The 25871-nt window shown below is 41.0% G+C and overlaps 1 protein-coding gene across 1 annotated transcript in view; it reads right to left on the minus strand.

Moving 5' to 3' along the window:
- The window catches only part of LOC101350058 (aromatase), a 36587-nt gene that overhangs the window by 8233 nt on the left and 2483 nt on the right, over positions 1 to 25871 (minus strand). The window contains exons 2-7 of the mRNA XM_004377661.1: positions 24448 to 24598; positions 10627 to 10781; positions 5637 to 5813; positions 2122 to 2236; positions 953 to 1067; positions 249 to 411 (exon numbers count right to left, since the gene is read on the minus strand). Coding sequence (XP_004377718.1) covers positions 249 to 411; positions 953 to 1067; positions 2122 to 2236; positions 5637 to 5813; positions 10627 to 10781; positions 24448 to 24598 — 876 coding nt within the window. The remainder of the gene's footprint in view (positions 1 to 248; positions 412 to 952; positions 1068 to 2121; positions 2237 to 5636; positions 5814 to 10626; positions 10782 to 24447; positions 24599 to 25871) is intronic.

The raw sequence follows: 25871 nt of genomic DNA on the forward strand, positions 1-25871 counted from the left end.
ACATCTCTCTATTATTCAAATTTTTTCAATGAGCTTCTTAAAAAGGGATGAAACAAAAAAAAAAAAAAAAAAGTAAGAAATATCTTTTCAATCTACCTGGCTTGATAAAGGTGTGACAGAATGACTTGCTTCATTGACCTCTGAGTGGATTATAAAAGATTTTGTTTGACATCAGTCTTAAAATACAAAAAATAGCATTCAGAAAGATTTCTTTTTTAAGCTCTATTACTTATTTGATAAATTATTACCAAAAAGAGTCTGAATTTCCTTCATTAATGCCTCTTCAACCTTCGGGTGATTTGCAATGAGAAACAGCATGAAGAACACAGAGACAGACATGGTGTCAGGTGCCGCAATTAGCATTTCCAGTATGCACTGGTTCACATTCTCTCTTGTCAGGTCACCACGTTTCTGAACAATCCAAAGAGGAGATAAAAATTGGAAAAATCAATCAAAGTTTCATGAAAGGAGGGGAGGTAACACTCAAGGATCAACAACCTCAACAAAATGAAATCATAGAAATTGACTGTGCACATTTTACATGACAATCTTTAGCTGAAAACTGAACAATTTAACCAATTATCCACGTATTTAGTGTTTTTGACTCTGTCCCACCCATTCTCATCTCTCCAATTTCCCTCCCACCCATTTTCATATTTTTATGTTGTGTAAACGTGGAGTAGTTTCAAGCTTAAAGGCCAGTCTTACTAGAATCCCTAATGTGTGGGCTATTTGAATTGAGTATTATAGAAGCACTACAGAAAGTACTTAAAAGCAGAAGTACGCAACAATTACAAGAGGAAATCTTCACACACATACCATATTCTCAAATGAGGAGGGCATGATTGGCAAGCAAACGTAGAAAGCATGTGTTATTTGTGTAAAAATATGGTGCATACACTTAGTCATACACATACATTGTGTGGGAGTTATGGTTAGTCCAGGTCAGTACCTCGGCAAAAATCAACTGAGTGGCAAAATCCATATTGTCTTCCAGTTTCTCTGCCTCAGAAATCCTGTGTCTCTTTTCTTCAATTAGAATTTCTAAAGTATCTTTCAAATCCTTGCTGGAAAAATAAGTCAAATTGTAATCTATTTGTACTCAGCTTAGACATCTAGCAAAATAAGTTCATTTGCCATTTGTTTAAATAAAATGATCTACTTTAATTAAAGTCATTAAGGCTCATGAATTAGTAAATTTATGTTTTATTTCTTCACAAATTTTCTTAAATTACATACATTTTATTCTTCATGATAAGGACTTAGCATTAGATAAAATTTCTTGGTATTGGTAGCAAAATCAAGTCTGTGACCTCAAAACAAAGCTATTTAATGACAGCTTCAAGATTCCAAAGCACACCATATATAACCAAATGATGACAACAACAATAAAACACAAGCAAAAGCAAAACACCACCATACCCACTGCCATCTACTCTATTCCGACTCATAGTGACTGTATAAGACAGAGTAGAACTGCCCCCCCCCCCCATAGGGTTTCCAAGGTTGTAAATTGTTAGAGAAGCATTACAGACTACCACATCTTTCTCCCATGGAACAGCTGATGGGTTCCAACCACTGACCTTTTAGTTAGCAGCCAAGAGTTTTAATCACTGCTGCGCCAGGGCTCCTTACAAAACACCACACACATTATTAAAGACTTATTAGTTCATTATGAAAAAATTCTTTTAGGCTATTGTAAATTCCTGTAATTTGAATTATGTTAAATTCCTTCAAAAGCAACACAACTGTAAGTTGATTCTGTGTTTCCATTTTTCCAGATATGCATAGAGCGTTTAGATAGAGAAGTTTGATAGGGTCAGCCAACCCTTCTCTTCAACTTAAAATACAATCAGTGTCTTAGCTCCAGAGATGGAGCTCTGAGACCACACACTTGGACCCCTTGTTGAAAAGCTGGCCCAGCCACAAGCTTCTTTTACTCTTTGGCCTGGCCAAATGCAACCAAATTTCTGTAAGAAGAATTTCATCAGCAACTTAATCAGCAGCTCCCTTATGAGGTCTGGAGAGCAGAAAACTTACCGAAGAGGCCAACAATAGCAAAGACACAAAGAAAAAACAATCCAATCCCATTTATAAATCTCCCAAACTTGTGTTACTTACACAGATTTTTCATACTTTTTGTAGAGCCAAGAAATCTTAAAGAAGATGTCTGGTTTGAGAAGGAGAGCTTGCCATGCATCAAAATAACCCTGGATTTTAACCACGATGGCACTTTCTAGAAAAAAAAAAAGAGCTGAGCAATTGAGCGAAAGGTGAACCCAAAATGGTGCTCTGGGCAAAGAATATTCCCTATAGGTTCTCCTACCATCCTGGAGGTTCTACATTGTACAAGCTTCCACCTGTAGTGAGCATTTTAGCCATTATCTTAGTTATCTAGTGCTACTATAACAGAAATACCACAAGCAGATGACTTTAGCAAACAGAAGTTTATTCTCTCACGATCTAGGAGGCTACAAGTCCAAATTCAGGGTGCCAGGTCCAGGCGAATGTTTTCTCTTTCTGTCCGTTCTGGGGGAAGGTCCTTGTCATCAATCTTCCCCTGGTCTAGGAGTTTCTCAGCACAGAGACCCTGGGTCCAAAGGACGCGCTCCCTCTTGGCTCTTGTTTCTTGGTGGTATGAGGTCCCCCTGTCTCTCTGCTCACTTCTCTCTTTTATATCTCGAAAGAGATTGACCCAAGGTGCAACCTAATCTTATAGATTGAGTCCTGCCTCATTAACATAACTGCCTTTAATTCTGCCTCATTAACATCATAGAGGTAGGATTTACAACACATAGGAAAATCACGTCAGATGACAAAATTGTGGACAATCACACAATACTGGGAATCTTGGCCTAGCCAAGTTAACACACAGTTTGGGGGACACAATTCTATCTATAACAGCTATATTAATGCCATTAGATAAATCAAACACTAATATATTATATTTGGCATCTAAATCAGCCAAATTATCAGACAGCTTCCAGCGCTCACTTTTGTGTTTAAGACACAGTCTGTTGTTAGGTGCCGCTGAGTTGGTTCCGACTCATAGGACCCTATGTCCAATAAAATGAAACACTGCCCAGTCCTGTGCCATCCTCACAATTGTTGCTATGTTTGAGCTCATTGTTGCAGCCTCTTGTGTGAATCCATCTCCTTGAGGGTCTTCTTCTTTTTCACTGGCCCTCTACTTTACCAATTGTGATATCCTTCTCCAGGGACTGGTCCCACCTGATAACATGTCCAAAGTACATGAGATGAAATCTTGCCATCCTTGCTTCTAAGGAGTATTCTGGCTGTACTTCTTCCAAGACAGATTTGTTCATTCTTCTGGCAGTCCATGGCATATTCAACATTCGTTGCCAAAGCTATAATTCAAAGGCATCAATTCTTCCGTCTTCCTTATTCATTGTCCAGCTTTTGCATGCCTATGAGGTGACTGAAAATACCATGGCTTGGGTCAGGTGTACCTTAGTCCTTAAAGTGACATCTTTGGTTTTTAACACTTTAAAGAGGTCTTTTGCAGCAGATTTGCCCAATGCAATGCTTCTTTTGCTTTCTTGACTACTCCTTCCATGGGCATTGATTGTGGATTCAAGTAAAATGAAATTCTTGACAACGTCAATCTTTTCTCCATTTATCGTGATGTTGCTTATTGGTCAAGTTGTGAGGTTTTTTATTTTGTTTATGTTGAGGTGTAATCCATACTAAGGCTGTAGTTTTTGATCTTCATCAGTAAGTGCTTCAAGTCCTCTTTACTTTCAGCAAGCAAGGTTGTGTCATCTGCATAATGCAAATTGTTAATGAGTCTTCCTCCAATCCTGATGCCTCGTTCTTCTTCCTATAGTCCAGCTTCTCGGATTATCTGTTCAGCATACAGATTGAATAAGTATGGTGAAAGGATACAACCCTAATGCACACCTTTGCCGATTTTAAACCATGCAGTATCCCCTTGTTCTGTTTCAACGATTGCCTCTTGGTCCATGTACAGGTTCTGCATGAGCGCAATTAAGTGTTCTGGAATTCCCATTCTTCACAATGTTATGCATAATTTGTTATGATCCACACAGTCGAATGCCTTTGCGTAGTCAATAGAATACAGGTAAACATCTTCATGGTATTCTCTGCTTTCAGCCAAGATCCATCTGACATCAGCAATGATATTCCTTGTTCCACATCCCCTTCTGAATCCAGCTTGAATTTCTGGCAGTTCCCTGTTGCTGTACTGCTGAAACCATTTTTGAAATATCTTCAGTAAAATTTTACTTGTGTATGATATTAATGATATTGTTCAATAATTTCTGCATTCCATTGGATCACCTTTCTTTGGAATGGGCAAGAATATGGATATCTTCCAGTCAGTTGGCCAGGTAGCTGTCTTCCATATTTCTTGGCAAAGGTAAGTGAGCACTTCTAGCATTGAATCCAGTTGCTAAAACATCTCAACTGGTTATTCCATCACTTCCTGAAGCCTTGTTTTTGGCCAATGCCTTCAGTGCGTCTTGGACTTCTTCCTTCTGTACCATGGAAATCTAACAATTCCACGTTTGGCTGAGCCTCTAACTCCCTTCCGTTCTTCTGGACAATTGGGAATATGAAGGGGACTAATAATTACGGCTGTTACAGCCTCAGCTCAAGCACCTAGGCCAGGCAAAAAGCCATGCCACTCTGCCACTAGGTAGCCGAGAGCCACATTTTAACTTCATTTGGTATTGGGTAAGCAGAGTTATTAAGTGGGAAATCTACTTGGATCCACAGCTAATTGTAGCTTTTAATTGCATTCTCATCTCATAGTGCCGTATTCAGGTTATTCTCACAGCACCCATCACACAGTGTTCACTCTTACTTTCAGTCCAGTGGTTGATTTTCTATACGTCTCCCTCCTCTTCTCTTTATAAGCCCCATTGTACCTAGCTTTTTAGAGCTATTTGCTTTTTCTGGAATCAGAATAGCCTCCCTATATGCATACATTAAAAAACAAATAACGGTTACCGTGGAGTCGATTCCAACTTATAGCGACCCTACAGGACAGAGTGGAACTGCCCCATAGAGTTTCTAAGGAGTGGCTGATGGATTTGAACTGTTGACCTTTTGATTAGCAGCCATAGATTTTAACCACAGCACCACCAGGGCTCCATATAGTAGATGCTAAATTAATGGTAGCCATCATCACCATTTTTATCACCAGCAGCAACAGCAGTAGCATCATTATGATCATCACATAAACAGACTCAAAGTTTTCATACTTAGGAGCTTTGAGAAAGAAATGTGTATACGTGTATGTAATATGTATATTTCATGCCCAAAAGAATCGTTGGAAATGGTAAAGTTTATCAGTATGATTGGTGGTAGCATATACTCATGACCAAACAAACTGATCACATTTGATAAGTTTCTACTCTAGAGCAGTCAAGAGGGGTAACAAAGGAAATACAAGATGGTCCATAAGTTTTGGAAATTTATATCTCAACAGTGAACAAGGCAGAGGCACTAGGTGAAAAAACTTTAGGGGTACTTAGAAAAAAATGTTTTAACAAGGTCAGTGTATAAACAGCATGTGTGAATCTCTTATCCCCCTTGTCCCCTTTTTTGGTAAAGGACAGGATGTTATGTCACAAGAATCAAAATTTCAGTACCGTCCAAGGGGATCCCCAAAAAGAGTACGTTGGAGGTGTCCAGCATGATGCGTCGCATGAGAGTCAGCACGTCAACACAGCCTGACGCGTTGGTGACCTCCTCCAGCCTGTCCAGATGCGTTTTGACGGATTCAACACAAATCGCCACCATCCGCATGAGGCCGGGACCAGACAAAGCTGAAGGATACACATCAGACAGTGAGCCACCTCCAACTCCAGGCACAAACAATCAGGTTATGTTGGCTTTTACATGTTTGGAGCTTTATTATCCACAATTTTAAATTCAATAACTGGGTGAGAGTTTTATATTGTTCTTCATACTTTTCTGTATTCTCCCAGTTTTCTAGAAGTACATATTACCTTTAAGATTAAAAATAAATAAATAAATCTTATTTTAAAAAATGATTCAAAAATCAAATTTTCTTCATGTTTCAACGTGTGGCAGGATATTGTTACAGAACTACTCAAACCAAAACCAAAGCCTGTTGCTGTTGAGTCGATTCCGACTCATAGAACCCTATAGGACAGAGTAGAACTGCCCCATAGAGTTTCCAAGGAGCACCTGGTGGATTCGAACTGCCGACCTTTTGGTTAGCAGCCGTAGCTCTTAACCACTACACCACTAGGCATATTAGTTGATCTAAGGTGCTTCTTGGTTTATCATAGGTCCTACCTGTAAAATTCTAGTCTTATAAATCACTAAAAGTGTCCTTCTCCTAACTTCAGTTTCTCTTTAAACTACTTCCAGATTTTACTCAGCCAATGGCATAACAACCAAATAATTGCTTGTTTGCTTAGCAGTCTTTCCCACTGGACTCGGAACTCTGCAAGGGCAGGGACAGCCTCTTATTTCCATTGTACTTCAAGTCCACAGAACATGGTGGTACTTGATATATGTGTTTGTCAAATAGAGAAATGAATGAACAAGGAAAGCAGGTACAGTGATCTGGCTCTGGTTTCGCCCTTGGCATGCTCCTGACCATCTGAGTGATCTGTAAGTCCTGACAGGTAGGGGTCCCTCTTTCTCTTTTTTTTTCTGTGTTTCTTACACTTCCTTTAGGAATTGTTTTTCTTTCTTATGTCTTTCATTATTTCAGCAGACTCGCTGTTGTATCCAGAGTCCTTGAAATGAGATGAAAAACCTTGGGGAACTTTGTAGGCACTATTCTAGAAGACTACTCTCTTTCCCACTCCTCCTCTACTCACTCCAAAAAAAAAAAAAAAAAAAAAAAATTCAGTTGAGCTGCAAAACCCTATGGCCAGAAAGCAGGCTTTGCAAATAAGAAATGAAGCCTGAGGAGTGGTCCTAGATTCCTTGAGATTTCCATATATATATATACAAAGGAAGGTTGGAGTGGGACCATACTTTCTGATTGTAGGAAGGATTTGGCGCATATGAAAGGCCAAGATGTTGTGATGTTGTTCCCCGGGTAACTACCACATCTACATGTGGGACTAATGTTTCCTTAATGACTCAACCCTTTGCGTGAAAATGTTAGCTTCATACATCACTGGTGGTTTTCTTCCAGGCTGATGCATGATTTGTCCCTATGTCCAGGAGCTTGAGGTCACATTTCAAACGTATAAGCAAAATGGAAGATCATTTCTTATAGACAGTGGTGTGATGTAGATATGATCTTAATTAAAAAAAAAATCGCTAAAAGATACTGAATCTGTTTTCAAAAGGTCAAAAGAGAATTGAGCAAATAATTGGCAAATTCCATCAATATAGACAGCTCTCTTAGTAGCTTCAGGAAACATGCCCTTTCAGCACCCCCCACTCACATGGGTCTTTGCTAAAATTGCACTTATCTATTTCTCCACGGATGCACCCACTAAGTCAGTATTTCCAGTAATACTACTATTTTAGATACCAAATCCTATCTCAAACTTTCTACTATATCAGGAAAACCAACAAGGAATCTAATTCTAAAAGGGGATTCATCAAGAAATGCTTTGGCCTCCCACTGATCCCTAAAAATGTCAGAGACCACAGTGAACTTTCAATAAGCAAGTAGCCCACTATTTTTTGGCTTTTAATTTAGGTCTGGTTTGGTAGCATTTTTATTAAAAAATCTGATTATCCATATATACGACTAATCTAAAAAGCATCACAACATTTTTTAAATTAATTTAATTTTGAAGTACTATAGATTCTGGAGTCCCTGGGTGGTGCAAATGGTTAAGCACTCAGCTGCTAACTGAAAGATTGGTGGTTCAAATTCACCCAGAGGTGCCATAGGAACAAAGGCCTGGTGATCCAGTTCCAAAAAATCAGCCATTGAAAACCCTATGGAGCGTAGTTCTACTCTGACACACATGGAGTAACCATGAGTTAGAATCGACTCTGTGGCAACTGGGTTTTTTTGTTTGTTTGTTTTGGTAGATTCTACTTTTTTATCATCTCTCCTACCCGTGCCCTGCCCTCCATCCACTTCTGCTCAGAGCCTGCATCGGAGCAGCAGCTCCCAACTGTTCTCACTGCTCACAGCAGTGCTTCCTTCCAATTAATTCTTCCTTCACTCTGCTGCCTGGGGGATTGTGCTAAAACACAGATATGTTCGTGTCATTCTGCTTACAATCATCAGTGATTCCTGCAGCTTCTGAGATAAGCTCAGCTCTCGGGCTTACCACAGGGGTCTGGTGATCTGACCCTGCCTTCCTTCCTCCATGGCCTACTTGTTCCCTGGATGCTTGGTGCTAATCTTTCCTCTCTGCCTTTGAATGTCCTGTTCTTTCCTCCCAGAAGACCGTTGTCACACTATCTTAATTTAGGTAGCATTTTTCTTTCTTTCAAAACTCAGCTTAAGCATCACCTCCTTTGAAAAGCTCCCTGACCCCTGGTGAGCGTTAGATGGCCCATTTTTCTCTGCTCTGAAGCACTCCGTACATGCCTCTAGCATAACTCTTCCTCTTCACCTAGTACTGTATTTGGTCATCTATTGTCTGCCACTCCACACTACCCTTCCACCATTATAAGTTCCTTGAGGGCAAGGACCATGTCTTTGTCATTGTATTCTTGGCACCTAGTGAGATCATGAGAACATGTTAATTTTTTTTGAACAAATGGACAAGTTTAAAGATTCTACTGGCTCTTGCGTATCAGGGTAGAAAACGTGGTGTACAAAGTTCATATATTCTTAATACACCTGGGCCAAATGACAAAGTAAAATAAAATTTACATTTCTATAGGATCTTACAGTTTTAAAAGCATTATTTTATCATGTACTGTTCACAACCACCCTACAGTGCAAGTTCTATAGTATTTATCACCTCTTGTGGAATAGGAAATTGAAGCTCAGAGAGGCTAAGTAACTTACCCAAGGTCATTAGCTAGTAAGTGGCCAAGCTGGGACTTGAACCCACAGTTATTGCCCTTAGTTCTTTACTCTTGCCATTAAGCTATTCTGTACGTTTGTAAGGTATAAGAGGATTGATCTACTGTAGCATGAGTGATAGGCATAATAATGCCCTCCCCGTTTTTCCAGGTCCCAATCTCTGAACAGGTGAGTACGTTACCTTACATGGAAAAAGGGACTCTGCAGATGTGAGTAAGATTAAGGACTTCAAAATAGGGAGATTATCCTGGATTACCTGGGTGGGCCCAACTTAATCACATGAGTCCTTAAAAGCAAAGAAACTTTCCCGTCTAAGGTCAGAGTCAGTCAGAAAGATATGCTGACAATGGATGGAGTGTCGGAGAGATGTGATGTGAGAAGGACTCCACCTACCATTGTTGGCTTTGAGGATGGAGGAAGGGGGCCTTGAGCCAAGGAATGTGGGTGGCTTCTAGAAGCTGGAAAAGGCCAGGGAACAGATTCTTCCCTAGAGCCTCCTGAAAGGAACACAGCCCTGCTAATGCCTTGATTTTTAGCTTATTGAGACTCATGTCAGACTTTGGATCTACAGAACTCTTAAAGAATAAATGTGTTGTTTTAAGCCACTAAGTTTGTGCTATTTTGTTACTGCAGCTATAGATAACTAGTAAAATGGGGCTGCATGCACTGGAGTTGACCTGAGTCTTCGTGATGGGCAGCTCCACAGAGTGGGTATCAGCACTCTGCTGGGACAGGCATAGTTTGTCCCTGTCTTAGCAGCCACACAGGAGGCATCTAGGTTCACTACAGAGGCCGGTTGAGGGGAAGAATACATGGTACATGACCAGGCTGAAGACCCAGCTAACCCCCGATTCCATCACTGACCAGGTTTCAGGGGATGTTTGTCTTGCTTGATGTTAATGTCAAAGGTTGTTCGTGTGTCCCCCAATAGCTTCATTTCCAGCATCACATAGTAAAGGGGGGAAATCACTGGATAAGGAGGCTTAGGAGGAGCCTCTGCTCTTCCACGACGAGCTACGCTGCCTGGGTATAAATCACAACCTCTCTATGACTTCATTTCCAACTGTAAAACTCAGAGTCTGGATAGACAATACATATAGTCCTTTCCACTTCTAAAATTCTCTAATTTCATTCACAAATTTTCTCTCTGCTAAAATATCTGGGCTGCCAGGCAATGATTGAGCAAGCACATTGTTTGGCCATGTTTAAATCAAACGTATGATTGACACACTAAAGCCTTAACTGAAATGACCCTAAGCATAGTGCTCCATCTCTTCTTCACGTCCATGAAATTGCTTTGCACACTAACAAGAAGAACAGACTTTGTTGTGGTTAAAAACTGTTGGAGGTTGTATCCCCGGACACCGTTCACTAATGTTCACTAATGTTGTAACGTTTGGCAAATTACTTAACTTTTTTATGCCTTGGTTTTGCAATCTGTAAAATGTAGATAATAAGAGTATTTACCACATAAGGTTGCTGTGGGATTAAAATATCAAGTGCTTAGAACAGTGCCCATAATAAACACATAAAGAAAGTTAGCTATTCTTATTATTATTCAGAACTATGAAGCAGTGGAATTTAAAGTATGATTTTTTAAAAAAGGTACACTCATAGACAAAAGAGCAGAATGTAACCAGGCACTTGCTTACCTTTCATGAAGAAAGGTCGAATCACTTTCCAGAGGGCTGGATTATTGTTAAATATGATGCCGTTTTCATGCATGCCAATACACTGCAACCCAAGTTTGCTGCCAAATCGGGAGATGTAGTGACTGTGCTTCATTACATGGAACATACTTGAGGACCTGAAAAGACAGAAAAGCTTGGCATTAATTTTTAAGGACCAGGAGAACTCATGGTGATGCATTTTGACTACTAGGTGTCTCTCTTAGCAAATGCATGATTTCTAGAATTCAGGTTGAAGGAGCACTTCTGTTAGCCTGAGGACATCCTTTTCCAGTTGAAACATTTCTACCTACCGACTCCCTATCGAGCATCATCAAAGACAGACAGATAGACAGACAGATACACACACATATGCATGCATGCACACATGTGATTCCTTATTTCCCTCTCTTCTCTAACTCTAAGTCACCAAAATAGCCTGCTACTGGGGTGCAGAGCTCCAAGCCTGTTTAGAAGCTGAACCCTCAATACCACAAGAGTCCTTAGAGCCTCCAGCCTCCCAGCTCCCAGACAGTGCGACCCATGTGAGAGTGAACCTCAGAATCGGGCATTGCTGGACTTGCTCAAGTCTTCCTTCTTGAGTTTGGAATCAGCACTTCTGCCTAGTATACCCACCCCCTAGTCTCTAATCAGGCCTGGCCCTCCAATGAGGTATCATTCTGAGTTTGAAGGATGTTTATCTCCTTGGGTACTTCTTCTGGTCCTGGAGTTGGCTGGCTAGGCTGACCTGGCTGTGGTGGTAACAGCAGATATCTTGGGCCTCTGCAGTCCATGCATAATTCATCAAGGTGTCCAGGGTCACAAAGCTCCCCCTGATACAGGAAGTAGTGAGCCCATGCTGTGGCAACACTGGGACCTTGCCGATAACCCAGACTCTTGAACTCCCCAGCTCCTCCTCCACTGTTTTCCCTCCATGTCTGGCTTCTACGGCCTGACCAATTGCTTTGGCTACCCATGAGGAGCCGCCAGAGGAGCTAGGAAGGAAGGGGCAGTTCCTTCTGTTTCTCCACTCCCCACTCATTTCTTCCTCTAGGAGCTGCTTCCTGCCCCCCGCATCCCAGTCTAAATTGGAAGGTGAAGGGGCACCAAGAGTTATAAAATATTATAAAATTCTAACTGAAGAAATCAGAGGGGCCTGTACATGTGAAGAAAATAGTATCTTCTCAGGGCAAAACCGGAAAACCAAACCCGCTGCCGTCGAGTCAATTCTGACTCACAGCAACCCTATGGGACAGAATAGAACTGCCCCACAGAGTTTCTAAGAAGCGACTGGTGGATTCGAACTGCTGACCTTTTGATCAGCAGACAAGCTCTTAGCCACTGTGCCACCAGTGCTCCCTTCTCAGGACAGTGGTACAGAATTTCTCTGTGTAGGAGACTTACTTTGTGGAGAAGATGTTTTGTTAGCCTCTAGGCCATGAACAAACAGAAAGTTTCTCTTCATGATAAATGGTGCTGGTGGTGGTTGCACTGGTTGGTGGTACAAGTTGCATCAGAGGAGGGGGAAGGGAAAAGAGCTGAGATGAGCACTAGGTATAGAAAAGATTTGGGGAGGAGAGCACTCTTCGTGCACAGTTCAGCAAAAGAAGAATCCAGGAGACAAGAATGTCTGTTGGGAATTTATGAAGTTGAGAATTGTCTGGTGTGTGTTATAAACTCTTTGTTCATCCTCCAAGAGCAAAAAAAGGAGAAATCAGGGTGTGACTGCATTTACTGTAGAAAGAGGAAAGGGCCTGAGGCTGGAAAATAGATTAAGGCAGGCTACCTGGACAAGTTCCACTGCTATCCATAAGGTTTTCACTGGTCAGTATTTTTTAAAGTAGACTTCAAGGTCTTTATTGCTGGTCTGTCCTAGTCTGGAAGCTACACTATAACCTGTCCACCATGGGTGACACTGCTGGTATTTGAAATACCGGTGGCATAGCTTCCAGCATCACAGCAACATGCAAGCCACACAGTATGACCAACTGACAGACGCTTCAGGTTGGATGACACTCAAAATATGACTGGGAAAGAGCTGTCTCCACAAAGTAGAGTCGACCTTAATGATATGGATGGAGTAAAGCTTTCGAGACCTTCATTTGCTGATGTGGCACAACTCAAAATGAGAAGACATAGCTGCAAACATCCATCAATAATTTGAACATAGAATGTGCAAAATATGAATCTAGGAAAACTGGAAGTCATCAAATATTACATGGAACACGTAAAGATAGATATCCTAGGCATTAGTGAGCTGAAATGGACTGGTATTGGCAATTTTGATTCAGACAATTATATGGTCTACTATATCAGGAATGACAAATTGAAGAGGGGTGGTGTTGCATTCACTGACAAAAAGAACATTTCAAGATCTATCCTGAAGTACAGTGCAGTCAGTGATAGGATAATATCCATACGTCTACAAGGAAGACCACTTAATACAAGTATTATTCAAATTTATGTACCAAAGACTAATACCAAAGATGAGGAAATTGAGGATTTTTACCAACTTCTGCAGTCTGAATTTGATCAAACATGCAGTCAGGATGCACTGATAACTACTGGTGATTGGAATGACAAAGTTGGAGAAAAAGAAGGATCGGTAGTTGGCAAATAAGGCCTTGGTAATAGAAACAATGCCAGAGATTGCAGGATGGAATTTTACAAATGTCTTTTCTCAACAACATAAATGGTGACTATACATGTGGACCTCTCCAGATGGAAAACACAGGAATCAAATCAACTACATCTGTGGAAAGAGACAATGGAAAAGCTCAATGTCATCAGTCAGAACAAGGCCAGGAGCCAGCTGTGGAACAGACCATCAATTGCTCATGTGTAAGTTTAAGTTGAAGCTGAAGAAAATTAGAGAAAGTCCATGAGAGCCAAAGTATGACCTTGAGTATAGCACACCTGAATTTAGAGACCATCTCAAGAATAGATTTGACGCATTGAACACTAATGACTGAAGACCAAACCAGTTGTGGGATGACATCAAGGACATCATACATAAAGAAAGCGGAAGGTCGTTAAATAGACAGGAAAGAAAGAAAATACCAAAATGGATGTCAGAGGAGACTCTGAAACTTGCTTTTGAACATAGAGCAGCTAAAGCAAATGGAAGAAATGATGAAGTAAAAGAGTTGAACAGAAGATTTCAATGGGCAGCTTGAGAAGACAAAGTAAAGTATTATAATGAAATGTGCAAAGACCTGGAGTTAGAAAACCAAAAAAGGAAGAACAGGCATGGCATTTGTCAAGCTGAAAGAACTAAAGGAAAAATTCAAGCCATGAGTTGCAATATTGAAGGATTCTATGGGCAAAATATTGAACGATGAAAGAAGCATCAAAAGAAGATGGAAGGAACACAAAGAGTCACTGTACCAAAAAGAATTGGTTGATGTTCAATCATTTCAGGAGGTAGTACATGATCAAGAACTGATGGTATTGAAGGAAGAACTCCAAGCTGCACTGAAGGTATTGGTCAAAAATAAGTCTCCAGGAACGGATAGAATACCAATTGAGATACTTCAACAAATGGATGCAATGCCAAGAAATTTGGAAGACAACTACCTGGCCAACTGACTGGAAGAGATCCATGCTTGTACCCATCCCAAAGAAAGGTGAGCCAACAGAATGTGAAAATTATGGAACAATATTATTAATATCACACACAAGTAAAATTTTACTGAAGAAAATTCAAAAATGGTTGCAGCAGTACATTCATAGGGAACTGCCAGAAATTCAAGCTGGTTTCAGAAGAGGACATGGAACAAGGGATATCATTGCTGATGTCAGACGGATCTTAGCTGAAAGCAGATAACACCAGAAAAATGTTTACCTGTGTTTTATTGACTATGCAAAGGTATTCAACTGTGTGGATTATAACAAATTATGGGTAACGTTGCGAAGAATGGGAATTCTAGAACACTTAATTGTGCTCATGCAGAACACGTACATAGACCAAGAGGCAGTCATTTGAACAGAACCAGGGGATACTGCATGGTTTAAAATCAGGAAAAGTGTGAGTCAGGTTTGTATCTTTTTATCATACTTATTCAACCTGTATGCTGAGCAAATAATCTGAGAAGCTGGACTATATGCAGAAGAATGTGACATCAGAATTGGTGTAAGACTCATTAACAACCTGTGATATGCAGATGACACAATCTTGCTTGCTGAAAGCAAAGAGGGTTTGAAGCACTTACTGATGAAAATCAAAGACTACAGCCTTCAGTATGGATTACACCTCAACATAAAGAAAACAAAAATCCTTGCACCTGGGCCAATATGTAACATCATGATAAAGCGGAGAAACGACTGAAGTTGTCAAGGATTGCGTTTTACTTGGATCCACAATCAATGCCCATGGAAGCAACAGTCAAGAAATCAAACGATGTATTGTATTGGGAAAATGTGCTACAAAAGACTTCTTTAAAGTGTTAAAAAGCAAAGATGTCACTTTTAAGACTAAGGTGTGCCTGACCTAAGTCATGATATTTTCAATCGCCTTATATGCATGTGAAAGCTGGACAATGAATAAGGAAGATGGAAGAAGAATTAATGCCTTTGAATTATGGTGTTGGTGAAGAATACGGAATATACTATGGACTGCCAGAAGAATGAACAAATCTGTCTTGGAAGATGTATAGCCAGAGTGCTCCTTGGAAGCGAGGATGGTGAGACTCTGTCTCATATACTTTGGACATGTTATCAGGAGGGACCAGTCCCTGGAGAATGACATCATGCTTGGTAAGGTAGAGGGTCAGCTAAAAAGAGGAAGACCCTCCACGAGATGGACTGACACAGTGGTTGCAACAATGGGCTCAAACATAGCAACAATTGTGAGGATGGTGCAGGACTGGGCAGTGTTTCATTCTGCTGTACATAGGGTCACTAAAAGTCAGAACTGACTAGATGGCAACTAACTACAACAACCTGGACGACGTCTAAGTGATGGTTGTTGCTATGAAGATTGTTGCTTTTGTTGTTATGTGTCTTCGAGCTGATTCCAATTCATACAGACCCCTTGTGGCAGAGAAGAACTGCCCCATAGAGTTTTCTAGGCTATAATCTTTATGGGAGCAGATCACCAGGTGTTTCTCCTGCAGAACCACTGGGTGGGTTCAAACTTCCAACACCTTGTTTATCAGCCAAGCATTTAACTGTTGTGCCACCAGGGCTCCTTGCCACAAAGATTTAGGGTCAGGAAACTGGAAATATTTCAGGAGTTCATAAGCTAAGCAGCTAACCTTCTCCACGGTAAAGAGGACGGAGGGTGTTCGAGGCAGATGAGGATGGTGTTATCACCTGAGCATGGAAAGGATAAGAAAGAGGACATATGGGTGCTTGCATGTCCATTGTTTTCATGACTGCCAATATTGTAGTCTTTGAATGATTGGACTTCAAGATGTATAAAATGTCATTGGTGTTATCTTTATTTCAGATGTTGCTGTTATGTTTTTATCTTGATGAACTTAATATTTATGCAAGTTTTTATATATTCACTGCAACTTTTATTCTCCCTCCCATCTTTTTCACTGAAATCTTGTTTTCAACGGAAAGTTCTCCTACAATGGGTGTTTGTTTGTTTGTTTTCCCCAGAACACATAGCCCTCAAGATGGAGAGTGGCTCCTGTATTACACTGGTTCTCAAATGGGGCTAGAGTGGTTCTCAAATGGGGCCATAACACTTGCTCTGTCCTCTCAAAGTGGACAGTTGGCTTCTAAAAGGATGGCTTTGCCTTAGTGAGGCTGTTCAGTTGATGCCTGCCAAAATAGATTTCCATAGGAGACACTGGGCCAAAAGAGCTTTGCTCTGGCTGAGTGGATTACACTGTGGGCTAAGGATTAGCCAAACCCTCACATTCATGATGTAGTCCATAATCCTACTTACACTTTAAAAAAGCAAGCCCCTGAAATAATGGCAGTGCCAATAAATAAAAGCAGAATTATTATTATTATATAAATCATTTGCATAATATTTATTTCAGGAAAAAAAATCCTATTTTCAAATCAAAGCACTATATATTAAGTCAAATGTTCTCTTGATTTGATTCCAGGCAATATTCATCAAATGATCTCGAGTTTTGGACAAGTTTTCCTCTTCATAGCAACAAAAACAAAAATCCAGATGCTTTGATTTGTATTCCAGGGAATTAATTTGACTGACAAATAGCTCAAAATTTTGTCCTATAGAGAAAAATCATGCTATAGGAAGGACTAAGGTGCGCCTGACCCAAGCACATGGTGTTTTCAATCGCCTCATATGTATGTGAAAGCTGGATAATGAATAAGGAAGACCAAAGAAGAATTCACACTTTTGAACTGTAGTGTTGGTGAAGAATATTGAATATACCATGGACTACCAAAACAACGAACAAATCTGTTTTGAAGGAAGCACAGCCAGAATGCTCCTTAGAAGTGAGGATGGCAAGACTATGTCTCACATACTTTGGACCTGTTATCAGGAGGGATCAGTCCCTGGAGAAGGACATCATGCTTGGTAAAGTAGAGGGTCAGTGAAAAAGAGGAAGACCCTCCACGGGATGGATTGACACAGTGGCTGCAACAATGGGCTCAAGCATAACAATGATTGTGAGGGTGGCACAGGACCAGGCAGTGTTTCCTTTTGTTGTACATAGTGTCACTATGGGTCAGAACCAACCCAGTGGCACCTAACAACAATATAGGAAAGACTGAAATTCTTATTAATAGATTTGAAAACACTAGCTTTTCTGACCTTTCCCACCTCATTCTATAATTAAAGCAGGGAATAAGTAATTTATATAATTTTTGTTCACAAACTTGTTATCTAAAATTTTTAAACACCTGGAGGACAACCAGAACACAACTGATATTTTTGCTTTGACCTCTAGAGCTTTTGTCCACTACATTAAATATTTGCCCTGTTCATTTCTTTTAGGGAATTGCTAACCAATAAAAAAAAAGAAACTCCAAACAAAATAAACCCAACTAAGGAGTCTGTGGGTGGTGCAAATGGTTAAGCGCGCTGGACTCCTAGCCGAAAGGTTGGCAGCTCATCTCCCCACCGCCACCACCACCAGAGGTGTCTCTGAAGACAGGCTTGGAGATCTGCTTCTGAAAGATAACAACCTTGAAAACTCTATGGAGCAATTCCACTCTAGACAGTTGGGGTTGCCTTAAGTCAGAATCGACTTGATGGCAACTAACAAATATTCCTTAGTCAATAAAGAGCTTTTAAAATCAATGTCCATTAGGGGGCGCAAACATTTCAGTTATTTTGAATCAGAGGCTCAGCCCAGGCAAGGAACAAAGCAGGCAAAGCAGAAGTAATACACACAGTAATAAGCAAAACATCACTGGCCACAGAAGACCAATTTAAAACAAGGTGATTAAACAAAACTAGGTTGGATTTATCTCACCAGAGTAAATTGAAAAGTGAAGAAGAGAAGGCTGGTGAAGCACTGGGGACTCAGCCCGGAACCCCTGCTGGCACTCAGGATCACAGAGGGGCGCTCCCTCCTGCTGCATGGACAGGCCTGTAACACTGCTTGAGGGAAATGTCAGACTGACTGCTCAGGAGAGTGAGGATTTCTCATCACTGGGTAGAGACCAAGTGAGTCCCAGGCTCAGAAGCAACAGTGGGTAGTGCATGTTGTTTGGTCACTGGGGTCATTATTCTTTCCTTACACATGACCAAAGCCAAAAAACATTTCCAAAGATGGCAAACCTATTTTCTATTAAAAATTAAAAGTAGCCAAGAAGTAAACTCTTAGGCGGTAAGGAGAAAGGTACCCTCCAGTTCTGAGTTTAAACGACTCACACATCTGTGGCTGGGTACAAGAGTGACGTGTGGTAGAAATACGTAGCATGCAATTAATGGAATAATGGCACCAAATACTGAAAAACACCTGCCTTGGGTAGATCTGTTCTTTGCCTGAGGCTTATGCTCTGCCAATTCTATCTCGTTCTCACTGTCCTTTACCCCTCTAATATCCTCACTTACCCAGCTTAAATTCCAGCCTCACTGCAAGAGAAAAAAATCTTTATAACAGAGAGATCTGACTGTAGCCTCTCTAACCAAGTAAGACCACCTGGTGCTTGTCTCCTGAGGTGATGCAATATGAAGCGTCTAGAACCACCAGTGAAGTATTATTACAAAAATGTTTAATCTGAATCTAATCTAGCTTTTAGAGCTAATTTTCAGTTTACAAGAACAGAGAAATATGTTAAATGATACCAAGATGAAACAGTTTGAAGAAATTCAGAATGTGGGACCTCCTGGGAGACAACTAATCCAGTCTCTTCAAAAGGCCAATTTCATGGGGAAAAAAGTGGGAGAATTGTTGTTTCAACTTTTCTGTTCATTTGAAAGTTTTCTTAATAGAAAGTTGGAAAGAAGATTTTATTTTGTAATCATAACACTCCCATCCATGCATGCTCAAAAGCTCAACCTCGGTTAAATCCGAGTCTTAGCTGACTCTGTGCTTGCCCTGGTAGCTATACGGGGCTGGGGAGAAAAACCACACATGAACACACAGGTGCTCACACACACATGCACACACACACTCACCTGCGCACGCGCACGTAAGCTGGCTGGTCTCAGTTTCAATTCAAGTGGGCCGTTAGCCCAGTTGGCAATTCTACTGTATTTCCCTGGCCCATTCACTCGCTCACTCTTCTAGAGGACTGTTATACCCAGACTCCTCAAATGTTTTTTACTTCTTCCCCCCTCAGTCTCAGTTAAAGACTTTATTTCCTATTTTTCAGAGAAAACAGAAACATCTAGAAGAGAACCTCCGCAAAGTCTAACCACGAGCATCTATGCCTGTATATTCAACTTTCACTCCTGTTACTGTGGGTGAGCTTTTACCTGTCACCTAGCACATCCCCTTCTTTCTCCTCCACCAGCCACCTTCCTCCATAGTTGATACTTTCCATCATCACAAACATGCTGTCGTTTCTCCTTCCTTAATAAACACACTTCGACCCCTCATCCTTCTCCATCCACTGTCCCATTTCTCTGCCTCCTTTAGAGCAAGCTCCTTGGAAGAGTTGTCTACACCTGCTGCCTCTGATTCTTGTGCCCTTATTTTCTACCCTGGTCAGGCTTTTGCCTAACATGTGTCAAGTGGAATCCTGATTTCTCCCCATTCAAACCTGCTCCACCTATCTCAGGGAATGATACCTCATTCCTCTAGGTGTTCAAGGGAAAAATTGTGACGTCAATTTGACTCTTCTCTTTCTCTCAAACCCAACATCCAATCTTTCAGTAAGTCCTGTTGGCTTTGTATTAAAAATATGTCCAAAATTTCACCTCATCACTTATCACCTCTACTACTCTTACTATACAAGTCACCATCATCTGTTCCCTGGATTATTGCAGTAACTTTCTAACTGGACCCTCTGCCTCTCTCTTGTCTCCTTACAACTTGTTCTCAAGACAGCAGCCAGAATGATGCTGCTGAAACATAAGTTAGTCAGATATGTCACTACTCTGCTTGGAACTTTTCAATGGCTTCACATCTCATGCAAGGTAAAAGTCAGCTTGTCAGGATGGCCTGCAAGACCCAATATGATCAGGTACCCTATTGCCTCTCTGACTATTCTCTCCACTGTTCTTCTACTTAGCCACACTGGTGTCCATTACATTCCAGGCAGCCTCCTACCTCAGGGCCTTTGCACTTTCTGTTCCTTCTGTACAGAATGCTTTTCCTCCAGATCTTTGCATGGCTCACTCTCTTACTTCCTTCAGGTCTTTATTCAAATGCCACCTTCTCAATGAGGTCTGCCTCAATTATCTATTTAAAACTGTACCCCTATCTCTGCAACTGGCCCTCCTCACCCTCCTTCCCTACTTTAGTTTTCTGTATAGCAAATATCCATCTGATGAAAGCATGGCCAACCATGCTCCTTTGCCAAGGACTGTCCTAGTTTTAGCACTGAAAGCCCCACATCCTAAGAAACTCCCAAGTCCCACCCAAACTGAGACAGCTGGTCACCCTGCTGATGTACCATATATTTTACTTATTTATTGTTAGCATGTTAGCAATGTATTGCTCCACAAGGGTAGGGATCTTTGGCTGATTTGTTTATTGCTGTGTTCCCAGAGCCTAGAACAATATCTGGTACCTGTAAATCTTCAATAAATACTTATTTAATGAATGAATGGAGAGCCAATAATGACTATTATAAATTAGGATCATCCAGTGCTTAAAAACACCAAAACCAATTCCGACTCATAGCAACCCTATAGGACAGAGTAGAACTGCCCCATAGAGTTTCCAAGGAGCACCTGGTGGATTAGAACTGCCAGCCTTTTGGTTAGCAGCTGTAGCTCTTAACCACTATGCCACCAGGGTTTCCATCCAGAGCTTAGTATATAGTAAATTCTCAATAAATGTATGTTGAAAGAATGGATGAATGAACCCCCATAACTTAACACATGATTAAAACAGATGTGCAAACATAACCCTAATTAGTATGTTAATTGCTAACAGGCATGCAAATACTACCCTAATTAGTATGTTAACTGCTAATTCCCCTTTATGGATGCTACTCAAATTCTTTTTCTTGTATTTATGACACATACTAGTATATACACACATGACATGCAGTCCCATATACAGCATGTGTAGACACTCATTGGTTTAGAGGGAGCTCAGGCATGGGTTCAACCGTGTATTTGCATGAGGGAATTGTGCATGCTCATCTACAAATGACCAGATGGACTGTACCCCAAAGTCGGCATTTCAGTCCATTCAGAACCTGCCTGCCTCAGGTTCTCTGGAGTTGCCCAGCTCATCCTGCTAACGGCTACATCCCTGAGTTGCTATGCAGCATCCCTGCAGTTCTCATGCTTGACGTCTTCCACAGAAGCTCTGCAGCCCCAACCATTTCGAGACCATACTGGTTGAAAAGGTCCTGGAAAGTTAGACTATAATCTCTGTGCAGCTGTAATGACTACAGACCTCAAACTTTTCAAAAGAAAAAAAAAATCTTTCAAACTATTCAAATAAAAATAAAAGCTTTCTGAGGTCCAATAGGGTCTTTTCAAGAGGTACAGGGAGTTCTGGAAGGAACTTGAAGAGCCGGCAAGGAAAGGAGATTGGGAAAAACATGTCCTATTACCTCGGGGACCAGCCTTTAACAACAAAATTGAGCAGCTCTGAGGCACTTAAGGAGAACACAAAGACTCTGACAAGAGAAAAGCCTGTCAGGACACAAGAAAGGAGCTGAGCAAGCTGAGGGGGCCGCACGGGCTGCCTCCATACCCCCAGCCTGAATCAGTGCCTAACTTGGTCGAGGTGGGAAAGATCACTGTCCTAATTAAGGCAAGCAAAGTGATTAGAAGCTACCCTTCACGGTAACAGGGATTGTACTTGAGGAATTGTCTTAAATTCCTTGAAAATCCCTCTTTGGGATCCAGAGAATTCATCTGGTGCTGTCCTAAGGAGCGATTTCTGCTCTGATAGTCTGGTCCTTTCCCAAATCCATTCCTTCTTCACTACAATGTAGTTTTATACCTACCACCACCTTATCAGGAACCCTGGTGGTGCAGCGGTTAAAGTGCTCGGCTCTAACGCAAAGGTTGGCAGTTCGAACCCACCTGTCGTGTCCATGGGAGAAAGATGTGGCTGTCTGCTTCTGTAAAGATTACAGCCTTGGAAATGCCATGAGGCAGTTCTACTCTGTACTATAAGGTCGCTATAAGTCAGAATCAACTCAATGACAATGGGGATAGGACCACCTTATCTAGACTTGGGAGTAAGATAATAAGACAAAACCATTCCAATCATGCTTAGCGGCTTCTCCTAAACCCAGGGAAAGGCCCTCCTGCCCTGGAGTCCTCTTACCTGCTCCTCTCTCTCTAGACCAGAGGTTCTCAAGCCACTGCACAATGGGATCCCCTGGGGAGCTTTAAACATTACGGATGCCTGGCTCCCAGCACTAGAGATTCTGAGATTCTGAGCTAATTGTCTAAGGGTGCAGGTTGGGCACTGAGGGCTTAAAAGGTCCCCAGGTAACTCTGATGTGAAGCCAGGGTGAGAATTACTGCTGTAGATCCTGAGCAGCAGGTAGATGTACTTTTGGATAAATATCCTGAGGGTCAGCACACCTATCTGCTGACAGTAACAGGTGACAGGGAAGCAGATGCTGAATGGAGGAAGACTATACGGCAACTTGCTATGCTGGGGGATGAAAAGGCAGGAGGGAATGTCCTAATCTCCCCAGCGCAAACGCCATCAGTTCCAGGACATTTTTGAGACCATAGCCACTTGCAAAGGTGACTGAAGTATTGATGTTTTCAGTGAGAATACATCAAGATCATATCAAATTCACTTAAATTTGGCTGACCAGTGCTCAACACACCAGAAAAAGTAAAACCAAAGAGTAATTATGGCTTAGTGATTAGAGCAGTGGTTCTCAGACTTGAGCGGGTATGAGAACCACCTGGAGCGCTCGTCACAGCACAGACTGCTGAGTCCTACCCCAGAGAGTTAGTTCATCAGAGCGGGGCCCAAGAACGTGCACTTCTAACACGTTCTCAGAAGGTGCTGATGCTGCTGGTTCAGGGCCCACACATTGAGAACCACTGCATTAGTGTTTCACAGTGACACCTAACGAAGCCACACATCAACCCAAAGCCACAGTCATGCTTAACTGTATAAACATGGGCTGCCGTAGCAGCTACTCTTACAAGTGGCGCCCCACCACTGAAACAGAAAGAACCCAGGCAATAATCAAGTTTGTGGTAGCTCCAAAACAAAATTCCTGGACAGTGTGAAATATTTGGATGTATAATAAATTTTTCTCCCTTGCCCCCTTGGTTAAAAGAGCTAAGCTCTGAGGATATCACTGTAATTTATGGAATGACATGTACAATGTTGGTCTGGTGAAATTAATGTAGTTTCCAGAAGTGTTTCACTTAAGTCTGAGCAATAATCTGTGTATCTGAATGAATAATTCTAATAAATCAGTCTTAGTTTGTGGATAAAGCTGAGTCGGGGTAATAAATATAAAAATTCCTTAATAAGAGTGTTGGCAGGTAGCTTTGCTAAAAGTCTAGTAAAGATAGCTGAAAGTCTAGTGACATACTCTCTCTTTGAAATTCTCCTTTTTCTATGACCAATAAATAAGAAAACTAGTTTTTCACAAAGCCAGTTCTTCACAGTCTGATAATGCATATTAGGTTAGCCCTAGACTGAATTCAATCTGCTAAATTATCAGGGAAATACGAACAATGCAGAGAGGGGGAAGATCATTTTTTTTAGGAGGCGATTTTGTTCTCTGAGATCCCTCATTGGGCACACTGCACATGTTCTGGAAGGAATGCAGTGTGTGCCTGTCCAGAGGTGCTCAGCAGCCTGGCATCAGAGATACATTAGCGACTGGATACACTCAGATTTCTTTGTCTCAGCTTTTTTTTTCTTTTTCTTTTTTAATGTTTATTTGTAAAGATAAGACCAAAATCTTAGGAAACCAGAAATGATGATGCCTCTCCCTCAAGTATATTTTTGTCAAAACCAAGTTCTCTGGACTCTTAAGTCTCCACATTCACTGCCCAGAGAGACTGCTATTTCTCAGCTTTCCAGAGTTCTTTACTCATGTGGCTCTGGCTTCAAGCAAAGCCTAATTTACTCTTTTGTCTACAGTGTTAGATTTTTACTCAGAAGTTGCTCACCTTCATTTCAGTGGTAAAAACATAGCCTTAGAAACTACATCAGGATATTGAAATAAGTTGTTTTTTTTTTTTTAAATAGAAAAAAGCCCAACCTCAATTTACAATTTTAAGTCTCATGTTATTAACAGACTCACTTGCTAATGATGAGTGTCTCCTCTCCACATATCCAGACTCTCATGAACTCTCCATACATCTTGTTGTAGTAGTTGCAGGCACTGCCAATCCCCATCCACAGGAATCTGCCATGTGAAATGAGGGGGCCAATGCCCATACAATAGCCGGGACCTGGGAAAACCATCATATTACCATCAGCATCTTAGCAACCTTAAAAAACGGAAACTGCTTTTGGTTGCTGTTGTCTTTGTTCTTTTATATTTAAGTGTTCTTTTACATCTTTTGATGTATAGTTGTGAATTCTTAAAGTAACAATAATAGCAATAAAGTAAGCTTAGCATGAGGCTCTTCACCCCTCAATGAATAAAAAACAGCTTAGTTCTCACAGCACACTGGTTCAATTTGGTCTCAGTTGTCTCAGTCTGAGTGAACTGAGATATGTCTGCTAATTTCTTGCCATGCTAAATCGTGCCAGTGAGTTTCAGATACAAGTCAATCATCAGTCTGGTAACAAGCATGGAAACCATGACAAGTAACAAGCTGACAGATCTGCTTGGCTGCTTGGTTTTGCCTGAAAACGTTTGATTTTGACAGAATAGTTGGGTTAGAACTGGATGGTAGTTTTGGTGTACTCCTTTTAACTGAAAGAAATAAGAACTGCAAAGATAATGTCCAAACAAAGAACATCCATTTCTCTTCTCCCTCCAAAGGGACCCAGTTTGAGAAAGGAATCTTCAGTTAAATCTTAGGAGGCCAAATAAAGCTAAGAACTGAGCAATTAGCAATGAAGCTGGTCAACTAGAGTTTAGGTGTAGTGCTCTGCGTTTACTCAGGAGCAGTGGCCGAATGCTTTCTAGATGATGGCAGCATTGTCACCAATAGGAGCCCAGGAGCCACAGGGGCATGTGGTTCTGCTTTGACAGCAGAGAACAAACCTGGTAGCTTCATTTTACTGATGGTGGTGAAAAGTTCGATTACAAATTTTTTGGAATGATTTTAGAAATTTTATTGTGAAGTAGCTTCTAAATCTTTGTCCTCTGATTCCATGGTGTCAGTGAAATTGTTGTGAAGCCAAAACATGCCCAGCTCTGTGAGCCAGCACTCTCACTCCATGGGAGGGCTGCACTGTAATCTAGACAGTCCCGAATCATCTAAACTGGACGTTTAGTCCCAAATTCAGCAGATAAGGTTTCATTTTTAACTTTGCAGTAACTGAGTTAGTGTGGTCGAGACTGAGACTGTCAGCTTTATTTATTTATTTTTCTTTAAAGAGGAGGTTTTTGTTAATATCTATACAACCAAAACATCACCAAAGAGTTATCAATCTTATGATAATACTATATTTCAAAGTAGATGACTGACTTTATACTGACATAATTTCATTAAGTTCTTAAAAAGATGTAAACAAGTACATTTGGTTGAATATACCGGTATTTCCTTAAAT

This window comes from Trichechus manatus, unplaced genomic scaffold, assembly GCF_000243295.1.
Source record: "Trichechus manatus latirostris isolate Lorelei unplaced genomic scaffold, TriManLat1.0 scaffold00052, whole genome shotgun sequence".
Lineage (NCBI taxonomy): Eukaryota > Metazoa > Chordata > Mammalia > Sirenia > Trichechidae > Trichechus > Trichechus manatus.